The 17,934-nt window shown below is 56.4% G+C and overlaps 7 protein-coding genes across 7 annotated transcripts; 6 read left to right on the top strand and 1 right to left on the bottom strand.

The window, feature by feature from the left end:
- Window positions 1–826: 826 nt before the first annotated feature.
- Window positions 827–1,462, top strand: PHYSODRAFT_286038 (hypothetical protein). The gene has a single exon (XM_009528901.1). It carries the CDS (start codon window positions 875–877, stop codon window positions 1,133–1,135), a length of 261 nt encoding a protein of 86 aa, XP_009527196.1. The 5' UTR covers window positions 827–874; the 3' UTR covers window positions 1,136–1,462.
- Window positions 1,463–3,221: 1,759 nt separating this feature from the next.
- On the top strand, window positions 3,222–4,899 carry PHYSODRAFT_360623 (hypothetical protein; the record flags this gene model as incomplete). Its single annotated transcript, XM_009528900.1, has 1 exon — window positions 3,222–4,899. The coding sequence occupies one exon, from the start codon at window positions 3,222–3,224 to the stop codon at window positions 4,611–4,613; it is 1,392 nt and encodes a 463-aa protein (XP_009527195.1). The 3' UTR covers window positions 4,614–4,899.
- Window positions 4,900–6,179: 1,280 nt separating this feature from the next.
- PHYSODRAFT_286035 (hypothetical protein) lies at window positions 6,180–8,837 on the top strand. Its single transcript, XM_009528899.1, has one exon. It carries the CDS (start codon window positions 7,257–7,259, stop codon window positions 8,346–8,348), a length of 1,092 nt encoding a protein of 363 aa, XP_009527194.1. The 5' UTR covers window positions 6,180–7,256; the 3' UTR covers window positions 8,349–8,837.
- Window positions 8,838–10,107: 1,270 nt separating this feature from the next.
- PHYSODRAFT_331990 (hypothetical protein) lies at window positions 10,108–11,264 on the bottom strand (the record flags this gene model as incomplete). The annotated part of the gene is made up of 2 exons (XM_009528898.1): window positions 10,108–10,837; window positions 10,870–11,264. The coding sequence occupies 2 exons, from the start codon at window positions 11,262–11,264 to the stop codon at window positions 10,108–10,110; spliced, it is 1,125 nt and encodes a 374-aa protein (XP_009527193.1).
- A 1,680-nt stretch (window positions 11,265–12,944) lies between these two features.
- PHYSODRAFT_331989 (hypothetical protein) lies at window positions 12,945–14,373 on the top strand (the record flags this gene model as incomplete). Its single annotated transcript, XM_009528897.1, has 3 exons — window positions 12,945–13,154; window positions 13,246–13,342; window positions 13,424–14,373. The coding sequence occupies 3 exons, from the start codon at window positions 12,945–12,947 to the stop codon at window positions 14,371–14,373; spliced, it is 1,257 nt and encodes a 418-aa protein (XP_009527192.1).
- Window positions 14,374–14,715: 342 nt separating this feature from the next.
- PHYSODRAFT_366445 (hypothetical protein) lies at window positions 14,716–15,453 on the top strand (the record flags this gene model as incomplete). Its single annotated transcript, XM_009528896.1, has 1 exon — window positions 14,716–15,453. A coding segment is annotated over one exon (738 nt), but the record flags the coding sequence as incomplete, so codon positions are not given.
- Window positions 15,454–15,669: 216 nt separating this feature from the next.
- Window positions 15,670–15,879, top strand: PHYSODRAFT_434994 (hypothetical protein; the record flags this gene model as incomplete). Its single annotated transcript, XM_009528895.1, has 1 exon — window positions 15,670–15,879. A coding segment is annotated over one exon (210 nt), but the record flags the coding sequence as incomplete, so codon positions are not given.
- Window positions 15,880–17,934: the final 2,055 nt, after the last annotated feature.

Raw genomic sequence — 17,934 nt, 5'->3', positions numbered from 1 at the left:
AGTACGCTTACCACACCGGACACCCTGCGCTGGGATGACCAACAACGGCGTTTTTACTGGAGAACAATAGCGTACGTGCTGCATACAAACGCGCGAAAGCACACCCTTTATCGACAATGGTTACCGCACTGTCGCCTTTGCCCAGAAATCCGAGATACGCAGGGCCACCGCTTCGGAATTGGGTCAGTACCATGTTCAGCGGTTCTGTCAGTTTATGAAGAATGCAGCGTGGCCCTGGAAGAAGTCTGTTGCCGACTATGGATGCCAGATCAAGAGGGATATATCCCAGGACGTAGCCATGAATTGGCGAGATCGAGTGGACGTCCCACGAGAGCCTGGTGGGTCTCCGGCCTCTCTATGCGGTCTCAGTGAACACCGATGGTAGAACTAGCCGGGAACTTGTGGGTCCATGCCAGACATACCGTGGTTGGTCCAAGACTGGCAATGGACCCAATATGCTAGCCACCTCTTTCATATGGAGGCCTAGCGGACCGCCCGGCGACTCACAGGACGACTTCTACCTTTTTTCATTCAAGGTATTGTGAAGGCGTTCACACCTGAAGTAGCTCACTACCAGTATCACCCCAGCCAGCAGTCCGAATTGTGGTCTGTTGGTGTGTTGCACGCTAGCTACCCATGTGCACCGACAGCCCTCCGTTGTAGACATCCGGACGGAGCGAATTGCGCGTGGTGGATCGATGATATATTTTTGCCGGAGTCGACGCAGTGGTGGGAGACGACTCTGCAAGATCTCCGACTGCCATTCCAGAATTTGACGGGTCGCGAGCAAGTGTCAGCCAAGGGTCGCCTCCAAGGATCTCCGGGCTCTTGACCTTCCTGGGGGGAATCCTCCATAGGGAGCCCAGGAAGGAGCATGGCGGCTGCAGCGACGGCTTGCGCGTGCCCATGGCCGACGACCGGAGTCGGCACAGGAGAAGCTCGCGCGCGACGACGGCGATTGCGCTCCAAGAGGGCGGCGACTCTATGGGTCGTTGCCACGGTGGTGGGAGGCCCAGCCTTCGACCACTCTTTCAAGCTCGCGGCAGGCGACCGCGGTTCAAGCACTCAAGCCACGCCTCCACGGAGGCATTTGTGCGGTGTCCTTCGGGATGCTGCCGTCATCCGATGTTGTTAGACCCTAGGCTCACGCATCCTTCAGCACGCGCCGGGCGAACGCGATCAACGCTCAAGTCAAGTCTCCATGGGACAGCGGCCGACGGCCGCACAACAGGAGGTGCAGGACCCTTGTCCTGTATCTGCCGACCTCGTGGGTGGCGAGTACGAACCACCTGACCTCGCTTGAGGTCGTGCTTTGCACTGATTTGCAGACTCTCCCACCAGACGCTGGTCCAGAGAGCCCCCTCCCTAGTGACGCTTTGCACAGGTGAGGCCCCCGGTCTTTAGTAGGCGTTAGCGATCGTATTAGCTAAGTGACAATAATGATCCTCAATTCAAAAACAAAACAAACAAACAAGATCTCCGACTGCCACAAAGCACCAATTGGACGTTATGAGTCGCTTGCTATGAAGGTTCTACTGGATTCGCAGTCGCCATGAGGCTGACAACGACGTGGTTCGTACGAATTCCTGCAAAGGTCCTGAAAATGCGCACTGAACGCATGGTTCGGCAAATATCACAGCTCCGCCACAGAGAGCTCATGGCTACCAAAACCCTCATACGATTTGGATAGGAGTCGCGATGCCAAACATCTCGCACGAAAATTACCACCGGTTTGCTTCCGAATGGGCCCGGGGGTTCCAACATGGAGTAAATTCCTCCTGGCTAACGATCACTCACCTCGGGGAAGTACCTCGTGGTTTTGGCCCTCGCCAGTCCATCATCTCATGGCTACCAGCGACAGCAACAATGGGAAGAGATGAGAACCTTATCGCAGCCAGACGATGGCTCCAAACCGAATTTCCGGATCTATACACAGCACCCTTGGCCATCGGCAACACCATCAACTATGAGATGGGCAGAAGCGCTCATGTGCACACGGCACAGGGCAATGCGGCTACACGCAGCAGTTTTGAGTGCTATCTGGGCAACGATCCGTGCCTACTGGAATTTAACCTGTATGAAGAATGCAGCCGCAATACAGAGCTCGGGCGAGGGTGTGCTGCTTACCGAGGTAAACGACACCATCCGATCCAGACGACGGGATCATACCCGAACGCTGCTACGTTTGGATACGTTGATTCGAGAGCATACTGAACGATTAAGACACCGCGCAGACGCATGGCACGGAGAACGAGAACAGCAACTGCAGCACGAGGATCCTGTGGCTCTATACGTTTCGGGTACTCACACGACTGAATCCTCACACCACCGCATGCGGTAGGTATGAGGCATGCGTCGATGGAGAAGTTAGGGACACTGATCCGTGCATATTCTTACATTGATTTACATTAGGATAGTCTAGACATCGCACTACGTCTTGCGGTAGGCGCGATGGATAATAGATAACAAGAAATCATGCATGTACTGCACCGCTGTGTTGTGAACCTGTTGTATCTACCACCACAGCGAAGATGCCAAACTCTATCTGGCTGATACAATAGCTCTGTAGCCCGTGGCATGGTTACTTTTTACAGGTCAGAATTGCCGGCAACGTGCCACCTTTTCATGCACTGCCGATCTCTGAGCGCTGAGGCCACTCTTGCTGCTGGGAGTTACTAAGCCTTTGCGCCCGGGGGGAAGTACATGTTCTCCCCGCTGTCAATTGAAGTACAGCGACACAGTGGGCGCTAATGATCTGTACACCCCCCCCTGTTGAATGCTGATTGATTGTCCATGATAACCTTTTCGTGTCGTGATAGAGTGCGTAAGCCCGCGCTCGTCTTTGATGATGCGACTCTTGCATTCGATCAGTCGCGCACTGGATTTTGGTGTGGGCTGCTTCAACTTAGAGGTAATGAATGGGAAAGCAAGCTAGCATCGGAGCTCTAGCGATCCGCGACATGTTGCAGTGGACAAATCGCAGCAGTGGTGCTCGTTTAGACAGTCGCAAGGATCGTGGCATCTTTTTCATTCTTGCTAGGTGGGGTGGAGCAGATTGCACCATGCTGCGTGCGCCTTCCCCCGGCGGGGTCCGCTGCTAGCAGTAAACGCCAAAGGCGTGTGTCTCTCCTTGGCTAGGAGTCCTTGCAGACGGGCTCGTCTCCCCTCCCCAGTCTCATTCTGCAATTTGCTCCGTTGTCACGAACCCCCACGTATCCAGCATGCGCACCGCGGCAGCACTGTTGTTGCTGGGGCTCTGCTCCGCCCACTATGCTGTCGACGACCTTGGCAACTCGACCATTGTCACCACGACCTACGGCCAACTCCAAGGCGTCGAAGACACGAACGTCGCTGGTGTCACCGTGTTCAAGGGCATTCCGTTCGCCGCTTCTACTGCTGGCGAGGCTCGCTGGACTGCACCTCAACCCCCTGCGTCTTGGGACGGAGTGAAGGTGGCGGACACTTTCGGTTTGGTGTGCCCCCAGTCCGGCGTGAGCAGTGATACAATGAGCGAAGACTGCCTTAACCTGAACGTGTGGACGTCTGCGGATACCGTGGACGACGCGCTTCTCATCTATGTGTGGATCTACGGCGGTCGATTCATCGGCGGCGCTGGATCCCTGCCGCTCTACGACGGCGCTGGCTTGGCGGCCAAGGGGCTCGTAGTGGTCACGCTCAACTACCGGATGGGAGCTCTGGGCTTCCTCGCCACGCCCGAGCTACAGCGCGAGTCGCCCAACAACTCCACAGGCAATTACGGTCTGCTGGACCAGATCCAGGCGCTTAAGTGGGTACAGGAGAACATTGCTGCGTTCGGAGGCGACCCGATCAAGGTGACGATCGGGGGGCAGTCGGCTGGGGCTTCTTCTGTGTATCACCTTGTCGATTCGCCCTTAGCGGCCGGGCTGTTCGGCGGCGCTATCGCGGCGAGCGGCATCCGCTTCCCGTACGACCCGCTAATCGGGGCTCTTGCAACTTCCTATCGCACATTGGAGCACGCACTCGATGGCGGGGTCACATACATGGCTGACCACAACGTGTCCACGGCCGCTGAGCTCCGCAACCTGAGTATCGAGTCCATCTTGGAGGGCAACGACGATAACGACGAGTACGGCACCACTGCCGACACTGACGCTAGCAGTGAACCTCCTCTCTTCCGCCCCGTCCTGGACGGCTACGTTATGCCTCAGACGTACTGGGAGGCGCTGCAGGGTCCTGCCAATGATGTTGCGCTGATAACGGGAAACAACGCTGACGAGAGCGGTGCTGCCACCACCACGAACGTGACTGTGGCTGAGTATATCGCTACAGCCACAACCAAGTACGGAGATTTGGTGGACGAATACATGGCGCTCTACCCTACGAGCACCGATGAAGAGGCCGACAACATGACCAACAACGCTGCCCGCGACATCTCGCGTGTCGGTAGCTGGCTGTTCGGGAACTACTGGGCGGAGACGGCGTCGAGCCCGTTCTACACGTACTACTGGAGCCATGCCCCACCTGGACAGACTGCGGGCGCGTACCACATGTCGGAGATCAACTACTGCTTCGACAACTTGTACGACACGGGCTCGTTTGGGAGGCGGACGACTACGCGATTGCCGACGTGATGTCGTCGTACTGGGCCAACTTCGTCAAGAACCTCAATCCGAACGGAGGCAACCTCACGTACTGGCCGGCTTCGGTCACCATCAGCAACACGACCATGCACCTAGACGTGACCCAAGAGGTCATGGACATCGCCGAAGCCGACAAGATTGAGTTCATCCAGAAGTACTTCGCCGCGCAGACGCCATACTGAGCAGAGGAGCAAGCCAAGTGAGACCAATCAGCGTAGCTTCGCCACCTACTAATTGCTGCTTTACTAGCGTTCGCACAAACACTGACTGTGTAGCTAACACTAATGTTGCAAACTGTTTGTTAGTGTGTTGTGAATCTGGCTTACATGTGTGTGGAGTTAGACCATTTGTAACTATTTATCTTGAACGAAAAAGAGTTGAAGGTCTTTTTCTTTACACCAACCTTGATCTCTTCAATCGATTAAGGTGCACTAGATTACCCTGGCTGCGCCGTTGCGCGTACATATTGTGGACTCGACACCAGGTGCTACTTAACTGTGAGTACATTTCACTGACTTCTGAGTAATTCCACTCAGGAAAGATACCACGTCCGGCATCGCCAACTTGGACCAAACCGGAGGCGGATACAATGTCTCGGAAAGTAATGCATCGATCCACTTATGCGGACGTGAGTGAGCTAATAGAGAATTCAAGCGTCATATAGCAGAAAACTAAAAATTAGTTGCCCTAGAGGGTTTGAAGCACGTTATTTGAGTTCGTGAATGACATCCCAACAAGCAACGTCCTTAGAGTTTAGTCAATAGTTTCAAGTTGACGCAGCGCACGAAATTAAATGAAGCTTACGTACTCGGAAGTCCGAGCACATTACTCATTACTCGAAAGGCCGCGAAATGTACTCAATATTAAGGACGACCTCTCGACAACAGGTAACACTAGCCATTGATTTGATCTGCTACATGTAGTGATACAGCAGCAAACATCCAAACGCGTTTGCAAACAGCACTAACTATAAGTAAGCGTGTTGTGAAAATCACTAACATGTTTGCGGAGTACATTAGCAACAACACTTTTCAATCCAACCCCGTCTTTTGGCCCTGTGTCTGTGACCACCGGTCTCTCAAACATGTACTGTACAGCCGAGCGTTTACGGTGCAGAATGGCTGGATGTCACCGTGAGCAATACACTTCCGCCGATATGTGTACATACCGGTACAGTAATCTGCTTGCTCAGCGTGTCGCGAGTCGCTTTGTCGGACAGGTTTGGGGCCGGCCGCCGCTGTATTGGAGTAGTAAGTGCTGCCTGTGCTTATAGGTTTATGGATCACAAATAGCAAGGAGATCACTAAGCAAAATGCAATAAGTGTTCCTTACGACCTGTGTGGTCCTTTTAAGCAAAATCCACGACTGACCTTCCTTCTACTCCTAACTCTTCCTCTCTACCTCTGCAGATCCTTGCGTTTCAGCGCCTTCGTGCCGCTCATCTCCCGCTCACCCTCTCTGATGACTTGAACCGTTCACTCGGGCGACCCTAGAAGCTGCCCACCATGCCATCCGTCCCCGAAATCCAGCCACGATGCCACGAAACCCTCTTTCCCTCCGAGGTACCTCCCAGTAGCAGCTTCCGGGTCTTTAGCTTCACGGCGACCCGGCCCATGACCCGCCGCTCCTCGCCCTAGTAGCATTGTAGCCTGTAGAAGCACGCTTGTCCGTTCCTAGACGATTCCACTCGTGACAAGCGAACAGGTAGAACCTTATACTTTTTGAGAAAGCATGTTTCCCGAATTGTACCACACTTAGTGCGATATATTGTTTTAGTGAACGTGTGGAGTCCCACTGGACCTGTAAATTACGATTCCACCAATCAGCTCTTGTGAAGCGGGAAGATATTCGGGCCTAACTTCAAGGATGCGCGGGAACGATACAGTGGTCGAGTCAACGTGCAAGGAGACCGATGGTCCCAGCGCGGCTACCTACATGTAACGAAGCTGTAAGAGCTACAGATCTCCGCGAGGTAGATACACGTGAAGCTCTGTCTCGCAGTGATTTCGTCTCCACTGGGGACTCTCGAAGCAAGTCAGTGACCGCATTTGGGAAACAAGCTGCACTTTACGAGGTTTACGAGAGTTGACTGCGGCCAGGCTGCGTTTACTCCGTACTACAGTGGCTAAGTCAGTACATTTGATCGTTAGGGCTGTTAACACAATCCTTTCATAATATATAAACCTGAGGTGTCTTATACGTATCAGGTGTTCGCTGAGGAAGCAGATTACTGTACACTACTTCGTCACATTCCCGTAGACCCTTAACTTGTGCAGGGCAGGGCCAGCCTGCGTCAACCGATTTTTGCCACGCAATCATGACAAAGGCTGCAACCCACTTACGCCACCAACGGAGTCCGTCGCAATGGCTTTCAGTTAGACACAAATGTTCCCAGCCAACGACGACGAGTCTCCAGGTACCCTTTACCTATTAGTAGTAGGTGTTTGGTTTTGGCGAGTAAACAAATGCACAAAATGTTGATTACCCTCCTGTTCTCGATACACGTTTCTAGGGGTTATCGTGCTGGCGGACCGGATGGATAACCTGTTGCTCTGTTGGCCCCTTTCCACTCCTCGATTTCCTCGCAGCACCGCGCGCTCCCAGATTTAGCCACCAGACTGCCAACTGGTACTCATGGCCGCCTTTGAATCCAATCGCGACTTCGTCAGCGGTGAAAACCCCCTCAACGCCACGCGCCTCCCCGCTCTGCTCCCACCGCGACAGCAAGAATACGCGTCGCCAAGACGCCTCGCCTCCGTCTTCACCCGCAAGCGCGAGACTGTAGACGCCCAGTCCGAGCTTATGTCAGCTCTCGTGCCTCTCACCCAGCTTATGGCAGCCGCCAAGTCCTCCACGCCTCCTTCCGGAGCGGACCCTCCAGCACCGAAGACGCTCAGCCCCGCACCGCCCAAACCCAAGCGCAAACGCATCCGCCTGAAGACGGAGCGACGCCGCGAGCAGTGCAGGAACAACCAAGCGCGCTACCGCGACAGACAGCGAGGCATCGTTCGCGAGCTCGAGCAGAGCGTGCAGCACCTGGAGCAGGAGATCCAGGGACTCACTACGCGGCGCCATACCTTGCGCTACGGAGCGCAGACCACGCAGACCAAACACAACGTCTGGAATGTCGTGGTCGAATACTTCCGCCTCCTGCGCTACGGCTTCCTCATGCCGTTCTGCGGGATGGATCCCAATGTTGCTGCTGCGTCGTCGTCCGACGCTGAGCCCCACGACCAGGAGTTCTTCTTGAGGGCAGCCATGGCGGATGACGTGGGAGTTGGAGAGCTCGCGGGGGTTGATGCCCTTATTGAGCAGTGGAAGCGCTACTCGTCCTGCTTCGGTAGCCTGCACTTGAAGCTGAAGCGATTGGAGCAGCAGCCGCTCGGGAACGTCGTCGCAACGGCCACACTCAGTCTTACCATCACGGAAGCGACGCTACGATATGTGTTCCCACATCTGCTAGCGCTAGAAGGCTCTCAGTCTCACAGTGAAGACCTCGGCCGTGCTTCTCCGTTGTACGCTCGCCTACTCAGAGAGCGACTGGAGTGTCCGTGCACTGTGCGCTTCATGTGGGACGACTCGACAGGACGCGTAACTCGCCTGGATACCGCGATTGACTTCTTGTCGCCGCTGCTTCGAGCGCTCGGCAGTCTTGAAGACGTTAGCTACGTGCTAGGAGAGGCCCGCATCACACCGGCCTGTTTAATCGGTGAGATACAGATTTGAATGCAATTTTTACCATTTCGCTCGTGATGTTGCCAAAGCAGATTCCCATCAATAAATTGAAGCAGCTCTACGATTTCGCGAATCTACTTGCCACTTCCGCCTGTGAACAATTTCCAACCTGAACACGCTTGATTTAAAAGAAATGACTTAGGGAGAAGTTAACACTGCATTCATGTATGTATTTAAATGGATCGTTGTCTACGCGGATCTACTTTCAGCCAGCTTTCCGTCAGGCGTGACCCGTGCGTCTTCGAAGACGCGCGCTACGTCCTCCAGGCTGCCGAGCAGTCGAAGCATTGGCGTCAGCATGTCCATCTTCGTCTCCAAGCTCGTGACGCGACCACTGCCGTGGTCCCAGCCGAACCGGATCGAGCCCTTCACAACAAGGCGCTCATCGAGCATACGAGCTGCGAGTGTGGTGCTTTCGGACGCCAGCAAGTGCGGGTACGCGTGGCGCAGCGTGTTCTCCGTCATGGTGATATCCATCGTCATGGTGGCGAGCACCGAGTCTCCTGGTCCCTTCTCCAGGCGCTCGAGCTGCAGTTGCATGTCATCGTGATACTGGGTGAACAGCCTCCAGTTCTCCAGAATCGCCTCCACGCCACGAACAACACCGTCCGTCACGTTAATAGACATTGCTGAGCGCAAGAACTCAAGCTGCACGTGTGACTGACGACTACGCGCCGTTGTAGCGTCCGACTGCGCCTCCGAGACCTTCATGGGGGCGATGTACCCGTGGCGGAAGAGGCGGAAGTACTCGGCCGCAATGTTCCAGACGGTCTCCCTGGTCGGGATGCCGAAGGAAACAATGTGGCGCTGCTGCTCGAGCTTCTCCACCTCTCCTTTCAGCCGCTCGATGGTGGATTCGAGGTCAACCAGGTAGTTTTGCTGCTTCTTTCGGAAGTGATCCTGGTTGGTTCGGCAGCGCTCGCGACGCAGGTCTTGCCTGGACAGGAGCTGTTTGATCAGGTCTTCGTGCTTCTTAAAGTCGTCGAGAGAGACCGTGGGGCGGATTCTCTTCGGCTTGTTCTCTGTTGCGGCGGTAAAAGGAGAGTGACGACGCTTGCGGTCGGACAGAACGTCCACTGGATAGGGAGACTCAAGCGGTGGGCGGAGGCCAGCAGCGTGGGTGTTGTTTGTACTCGCGCCATGTAGACTGTTGGGGCTGATGCGCTCGCGCACAATTCCGGCGCGCTGTACGACGGCACTGATAATCCCGTCACTGAGGGACTGACTGTTGGGCGGGTACAGGGAGCTTGTGGCCATTGTAATCGGACGAGTTGGCTTGAAGAGTCGGTCGAGTTGAGCTGGACGAAGCGCGTTGCGGAATGATATCAAGCGAGTCACCGCCGGTGATCGGGCGCCGAGCGAGTCAAACAGCAGATCTCTGGCGAAGCCTGTGCGACGTTAAGACGCTCGGTTATTGGTCCATTCGACCACGGCCGTATAACGTGCTCGTGGCAGAACTCTTCTGATCTCGCTGTTGTACTGAGTACAGTACACATGTACACGTACCAATGAGAGCCAAGTGATTATCACGTTGGTTCTGCACAATCCAGTCGCTGTTCTTGAGCATGCCAAATGTTTATCATCGGGGTGCCTCAGTCGGGCTGACAAAAGCCAAGCGATTACTAGGGCCAAGTCACCGCAGTCACACTCTCTATCTTGTATGGCCCATGAATCGTGGGGTACAGAACAAGAGCCTGAGGCACGAGAAGGCGACTTGATAATGTATGTGTGCATCCATTTACGTTCTTCCTTATTGAGTGCGCGCTCCTCCTGTCGCTCTACGCTGAGCTTCCTTGTCCTGCAGCTGGGCCATTTGTCCCGGTCTTCCGACAACTCCGTCACGCGAGATATGCGCGAGCTCCAGTACCGCCGCCACGTCCGTGAGATTCCCCAGCAGCTTTGTCAGCGGGTTGATGAAGTCCACTGTCGTCTCCAGACGTGCCACGCAGTTGTTGACCGCATCCCACTCGAAGCACACAACACACGGGAGGCGGAGAGTCTGGCGTAGTAGCTTCGACTTGAGGGGCTCGGACGTTAGATAGGGGAAGATACCTTCCAGCGTTGCTTCTGACACTGTCACGCTCAGCGTGGCTGACACTCTCACAAACTTGTCGCTGACGCGTTTGATACGCTCCAGCTGAAAGTACAGGTTGTCGAAGTAGGTCGAGTACCATCTCCACTGGTCCATGAGCGCCTCCACTCCGCTGCGTTCGCCCAGAACGACATCACTAGCCAGAGACGAGCGTAGGAAGGCAAGCTGCTCCACCTCGACGTTGTACGGGCCTGCCTCAGAGGTTAGAGCACCGGCTTGTGCCCCCTCTAGCTTGACCGTCGTCGGCACCAACACACCGAAGCGGAACATCTTGAAATACTCAATCACGACGCCCCAGACGTCCTGCTGGTCGCCGTACTGGAGGCGGGCGCGCTGCAGCTCCAGCACGGGAATGTCGCGTTGTAGGTCGCGCACCGACTTCTCCGAGCTTTTTCGTGGTTGAGCTGCCTCATCCGGTACCGGATCTGGTTGATGCGGCACTGTTCACGTCGACGCTGGCTCCGGAAGTGGCTCGGCTTCTTCTTAATGATGGGCATCAAAGTGTTTAAGTCCTCCGCTTGGCTGCGCGCAGAATAGCGCCGTTTGCCCAGTGGCGGGGATTCCACGGCCTTGACATCGTCTGATGGAGCCCTAACTCGGCGTTGGGGCTTGCTGTTGCTGTGGGCGCCTGTGTGAGGTACGCCACTGGTATTCTCTTCGGACAAGTCGAGCATGTCGGTATCAGGCTGCAGCGACGTCTCCGGCGAGTACGCGTGCGAACTCTGCAGGTTTCTCAAGAACGAGGTGTTCCGCTCGTCCACGTCGTCGACCGTGTTGGTCCGAGAAGGCGCTCGCTGGAAGACTGGCCGCACCATTTCGGAACTCGGCGCGGCTCGCCCCTACACAGACCGGGGACTGTAGCTATCGAAGATGGAGGTTGCCGTTGATGCGTGCTAATGCAGTGGGGTCTTGTAGGTGCGGGCGGCAGGAGGAAGAATGCAAAATGAGCAGCTTCTGCTCAATAGCGCAAGATTTGTGAGCACGATCGGTAGGTTTACTCGCTCCGAGTCCGGTTTACACTACTCTGATTGTTGGTGAGACTGAGGTCCATCCACTCACACCGCGCTCAGAAATTTGTAGATTTGACTCATCGAAGCGTGATTCAATCTCCAATGTCATCGATGATGATTCTCCTCAATATCCTCAATGATTTGAGCACGGTACTGTAAGTGCATGTAGTACGGTATCTTCATAACAAGCCTGCACTGCTTGTAGCAGCTGCACCCTGCTGGGAGTAGGAACATATCCAAGGTTGCGCTCCTAGTAACAGTCTGCTAAGCTGGGTGATACCCGGCTTCAATGAGAGACTAGCAACACAGGTACCAAAATTTGGTCCAAATCCGCAACCGAGGCACCTTAAAAAGTACCAGAGTCCTCCAGGAAGGTTATCGCCTGAACCCACCTAGTTTTGGCTATTATTATCAGACAATGCGATAACGGGCGCCACAGCTCGTGATGCTGCAAGCAGTCGAGCAGGCAGCTTTTGTAGTACATTACTATCGATTCACGCATAATAGCGCACTGGACTATAAGGCTCCGAGCTTTGGATTCAGGACTAAGCGTGGGTCTCTGTGACCTTTACAGCTAACTCCTTGTTGCATGCGGTACTTCGAAGTATTCGATAGAGCGTTGGATGAAACCAACTCAAAAGCACACGATCTCAAAATTGACAACAAGGCTGCAGCTTATTGGGGTAACTTTCCAAAACCAAACCGGGTCTCTCTTTCTTAATTGTAATATTTAAGCTAATATCTGCCGGAATCGGGTACCCGTCGATAAATGCTAAGATTTGTGTACATTATTTACCAAAGGTTGATACTAATCATTTATTATTTACCAAAACCTGCATTCAAACACTTACGGACGCTCCAGTTTGAATTTGAATTTGTTGCGGTTTAGCTGGCTATCTACTCCCAGGATCGCGCTCAGCTGCAATCCCGCCTATAGATAGCGTGCCCATGCGGACACGCACCTACGGTAGAAGCCCCTTTTACGGACGCTCCAGTACGCTATGAGAGTCATTGCTTCGCTGAAGGTGTATCAATTTGCGTCATAATCGACCAAGCTTAGCTGTAAAATGACCAACATGACTTGTCTAGGTGCAGGCTACATTTTTTTACATGTCAATTTGCTCAATACTCAATCACTCTTAGCCGAAGATGCCCAACCTCGTGTCTGTCGCCAAACCAATCAGCTCAACTCGACAGTGACACGAGCATCGTTCGTTTGAATAAGACTTTTTTCCCTGCGTTGAAGCATCCACTTCCAAGGAATTGGCCCGTTAGCGTATTTCTCATTCCGTATTTACCCCCCCCCCCCCCAAGCCCTCAAGTTAAAAGTTTGTTTGTTTGTTTTGTTTTTGAATTGAGGATCATTATTGTCACTTAGCTAACATCCTCAAGTTAAAAGGTCAAGATCAGCGCACCATGCGTCTCTCCTTCGTTCCGCTACTGTAGTTCTCTCGTCTGATCGTTAGCACACAACATAGTACAAAAATGAGCAGTGTAACAGGAGGGCCCGGCAGGAGGACCCAGGCGAGCGGGACAGTGGTGGTGGACGTGACGAACGTGACGGACGACGAGGAGAGCGAGACGGCGGTGACAGACGGCGACACGCCGCAGATGTTGGACGAGGGCGACTGCGGAGCGATCGGCTGCACGACGGAGGTCCAGTACCTCGAAGGCACGGCGCTGGACGAGAGGCGAGTGGCAGAAATATCGCTGAGTGGCACGAACGGCAGCACGCATGGCCTGAATCCAGGGCCAGCGTCGACTCGACGTTGAAGGACGGTGGCAGAGCGGGGAACGGGCGGCCGAGAGTCCCGGACACTCTAGAATCTGCCAGCTTGGAGAGAGACGAGCTGACAAGCGTGCTGGAGAGCACGGAGAAGACGGTAGAGTAGTTGCTGGTGTAAACTAGTGTCTATTCGTTAGCAGTAGGAGTGGTTTAAGGACCCCTCTTAATAAAATTGGAGCGGACGCGACGGCGGACGTTCCGGCAGGGGGAGATCGAGTGACCTCTGACGGCCAGTACGGTGTTAAGAGTGAGAAGACTCACGTGCAAACACGCAGCGTGGGCATACGACCTGCCCAGCGGCTCGGGCAAGACAAGCGAACCCGCTTCATGGTGGTCATACAGGGGCACACTACGGTCGATTCGAGCAGATTGAGAAGTGGTTCGGCAGCACGGAAGGCAGCCATGACGGCGTTGACCCCTACCCAGGCCAAAACGGCGAGATCCGGCAAGTCCAGGCGTGTACCAAGACGCCCGGCCAAGAAGCTGTCCATTCCGGACGGCGACGAGGATACCGAAGACGGCTTCGATGAGAGGCATAAGGGCGCGGACGACGGTGACCAGGACTCCCCAAGCGACGAGCAGGAGGAGACGGCAGCATCACGACCCGGACCCGTATCCGAACAGGAGCCAGTGCCAGCCCGGAACGAGGAGACGGGTGAAGAGGCGCCGACTCAGACGCCGCAGGCGTCAGACGAACAAGGCGGGCGCAGTGGCGACAGCGACGCTCCTGCACCGACGATGGATATCGCAGTGATCGCCAACGCGCTGCAGCAGTTGACGACGGCGGTAGCTGGACTACAGGCGCGTGAAGCAGCGCGAGGCGACGACGGTGGACACGGGCACGACGCAGGTGACCGTGGCGGAGGACAACCGCAGCAGCCTGCTGCATCTGTGGCGACGGGTGCTTCACAACGCGGAAGAGCACGCGGTGTGACGACGGATAGCACGTCGGCGACGCCAGCGACTAGCACACGGACGGTGGCGAGAGTACCGACTCCGACGATGGAGGCAGCTCCGGTGGTCGTGCAGACGATGTCGCCTGAGATAGCGGCGATGGCAGCAGCTGTCCAGCAGCTCACGACGATGGTGGCGCAGAGCCAGCCGACGGCAATGAGCGGCGGGACTTGAAGTCAACCGAGAACGGCTCCACGGTCACGAGCACGGGGCGTGAGCGCGAGTACGAGGGCAACCCGCATGCCTCCGGACGACGATGAGCCGTCGGAATCGAGCAGCAGCTCCGACGACAGCGAAGACAGTAACGACAGCAACGGCGGCGACGGTAGCGACACGAGCAATGACGAAGACGACGGCGACGGTGAATCGAGCGGGGACTCGGACGGTGACGGCGGTAGTCGACGTCGGCAGCACGGACGACACGGACGACGCGGGCGGCACGGACAACGCGAGCGACAGCAACGACGAAAGAGTGTGAAGGACTTGGAACTACCCACGTACACTACCTCGCCGAAGCTCTCTGTTTCCACGTGGATAGATCGTGTTGATCTTGCTCTGCGAGGTGCGAAGGAATCCGGGAGAGGCCAGTGGTCAGGCAAAGCGCTGTATTACATCCTCGGAAACAAGTTGATGGAGGACGCGGCCAGATGGTGGGTGAACATGAATCGCCGTCTGCCCGAGCGACAGCGAACGTGGAAGAATTTGAAGAAGGCGCTACTTCGCCGCTACGGTGAGCGGAAGGATAAGTCAGCAGCCGAATGGCGCGTGGGGATGCGACCGATGATGCCGGGCGAGACGTACGCCGACTTCGCAGCGGGTCTACGCGACGTCGTGGGCATTAACAACGTGCGTGAACGAGTTCTGTTGGCACAGTTTTATCGTTGCCTCGATAAGACAACGAGGAAGTTGGTGAAGCAGGCACCGAGGCCTAAGACGCTCGAGGAGGCCGTGGATAAGGCCACGGAGATTGACGACCCTGTCGACAATGTCGCACAAGGAATGATGAACATCGGATTACAGTGGGCTACGGCGCCGCAACCGTACCTGATACCGATGATGGGGACGAGCGGCCAGACGATTCCAGGCATCGGCGGCATGGGGTTGCCGGCCGAGATGTTGGGCAACGCGCACGAAACCAAGGGCGTGATGACGAGGAAGGAGATGGAGCACGTGGCTCTATTCACCAACCCGCAGGGCGTGTACAACAAGGCTACGGGCACCTGGGATCCACCTCCAGGTCATGTCTGGAATGGAAAATACTGATACGAGCCACGACGGGCCGAGCGGAAGAGGTCTACGACGGCTGTGGCCACGAGCAGCCGATCGTCGGGCAAGAAGAAGGCCAAAGTGAAGGTCAGGCGCGTGGAAGACGAGTCCAGCAGCGACGAGTCGGACGCCAAGCCGAATAAGAAGAAGTTGAAAGCAGCTGCGAAGCAGGCTGGTAGCGATAAGCGACGTGTCGAGGCCGTTGTGACGGAACAGAAGCGCGTGGGCGGTAAGATGAGCGCCGAGAGCAATGCGAGTAGCGCCTGCTTTCACTGCGGCCAATCCGGCCACTGGGCAATGCAGTGCCCTAATAACCAACCGAAGTGCTACGCGTGCAATCGCGTGGGCCACTACGCACGAACGTGTACGGACCCCGAGGCGAAGGCTCGTAACGACGCCTACCTGCAGACGCGCGAGCGTAAGGAGCAGCGGCGGCTGCGGGAAACGAGTAGAGGGCGCTATCGAGGGGGAATAGCGTCCGGTACGAGGTGGAAAACCCCAACCGGTGGGGCTAACGATGAGGAAGGCCGACGGTAAGACGATGAGGGACGTGACGTCTGCGGGAGCAGACGACACGGAAGAGAAGAACGATGATGAGAACGAGAACGATGGGATTGTGATGCGAGCCGCCAGTGGCGACAAGCACACGTGAACGAGGACGAGAACCGCACCTTTGCGCGTGACGCGTAAGACGGACGGGGCAAGTGGCGACATGGTGGAGACCGTGTCCTGCGCAAGCGTGGACGATGAGAACGATGGGATCGCGAGAACCGCACCTTTGCACGTAAGACGGACGGGGCTAGTGGTGCCAGGGCGACGGCCGTGTCCTGCGTAAGCGTGGACGATGAGAACGATGTGAACGAGGAGAAGGCAGGGCACGTCGGTAATGGCGAGCGCCCCAGGCTAATAACGAGGACGGACCCTGTGTGCGTGGCGACGCGTGCATTGGACAAGTCAGGCGGCAGCGTGGCAGCGGTCGTGCGGATGATGAAGGCGGACGCTGCGGTGAAGGATACAGGGCGAGCGGCTCGATCCGTAGCTACGGTGAGACCGGCGATGGCGGCGGCACGGTATGTGCGGGCCGACCACCAACCTGAGCAACGAGATGAAGGTGCAGTACGACGTGCTGGCGACGGACGTCAGGCTGGAGAAGGCGCGGACCCGCTCCAAGCTGGAGAAGGCGCGACGATGAGCATGGAGGCGAAGGCAAGCCCCTGTGTGACATCCGCGAACGGCATGGAGTCGACGGCGACCGTGGTGGTGGCTACGACGATGGCGACGGGCTCGTGTACGGCATCAGTTGCCCAAACGACAGCCGAGACGACGAAGTCGACGGCAGTGACGATGCTGAGCGTGACAGCAACCCCGCAGACACCCCTGAACGAAGACGACAGCGGCGTGGACGGCGCCGAGATGGAATTGCTCCAGTACGGCGGCAGGAGCGACTAGATGAGGCGGGACAACGAGTGCAGCGAGGAATCGGCCGTGACGAATGTGGGGAAGCCCCTGTGTGACAGCGGGAGCAGTATGGCGAAGACGGGCGCGGAACTTGGCGAGACCTCGACTACGAAGGGCGTGGAGACACCCCTGATGGCCACAAGCACGGCCAAGACGTGCGCGGTAACGGCGATCGTCTCGACGGACGAGTGTGAGGCAGTCGTGGAGGACAAGGCGACGAACGAGTCGAGCGCGGACTCGAACGACGAGTTGGCTGGACGTGACAGCGTAGAGCTGGCGCGACTGGCACGGCGCAAAGCTCGCAAGCGGGCGAAGCAGGAACGAGTCAAGGTCTGTATGGCTCGGAAACGACGTCGTGAGCGCGAGAAGGCGACCGAAGAGCGGCGAGTGAGCGACGAGCAGCTGGCGGTGCGGCAGCAAGTGGCCACAGAAGCCATGGAGCAACTTCGAGAGCGGCGAGCGATGCGTGAGCAGCGTGGTGACGGCAAACGAGGGCAGCAAGCGCGAGTGAGTCTCGTGCAGCACCGCGGTGGTGGAGACGCACGACGAGAGGCGCGCGATGAGGTCGTATAATATGTCGGAGCCGACGACAGGCTCCCAACCGCAACGATGGAGGTGGCCGGCGTGAGACGACACGTGAAGCTTGACAGCGACGCACGCTACACGGTAGCGGGCACCGAATGGATGCAGTTTGGTGATCGCGTGGAGCAAGCAGCCCCTGTCGACTATGTTGATGGTATTGGCGGGTTCCTGTTAGACGTAGTAGGCGTATGGAGTTTCAACATGCGCAGTGTATTCGGCGAAGTGATTCGTGTTGAAGCATGCATTGTGTCGGGCTGTACCGACGAATTCCTACTCGGCGTTGACTTCATGCGTGGGCACGGAGCCATGATGGACTTCGATCGGAACGAGATCCGCTACACTACGGCTGGACGTGCGGTCGTCATTCCCTTCCGAACGCATGATGGCGCGAACGGAGCACGTGTGGCGGCAGTACGGATGGTTCGGCGA

The sequence above is a fragment of the Phytophthora sojae genome (assembly GCF_000149755.1).
Source record: "Phytophthora sojae unplaced genomic scaffold PHYSOscaffold_4, whole genome shotgun sequence".
In the NCBI taxonomy this organism is placed as follows: Eukaryota; Oomycota; class Peronosporomycetes; order Peronosporales; family Peronosporaceae; genus Phytophthora; species Phytophthora sojae.
The sequence above is the reverse complement of the archived record's forward strand: the minus strand, read 5'-3'. Positions and strand labels throughout refer to the sequence as shown.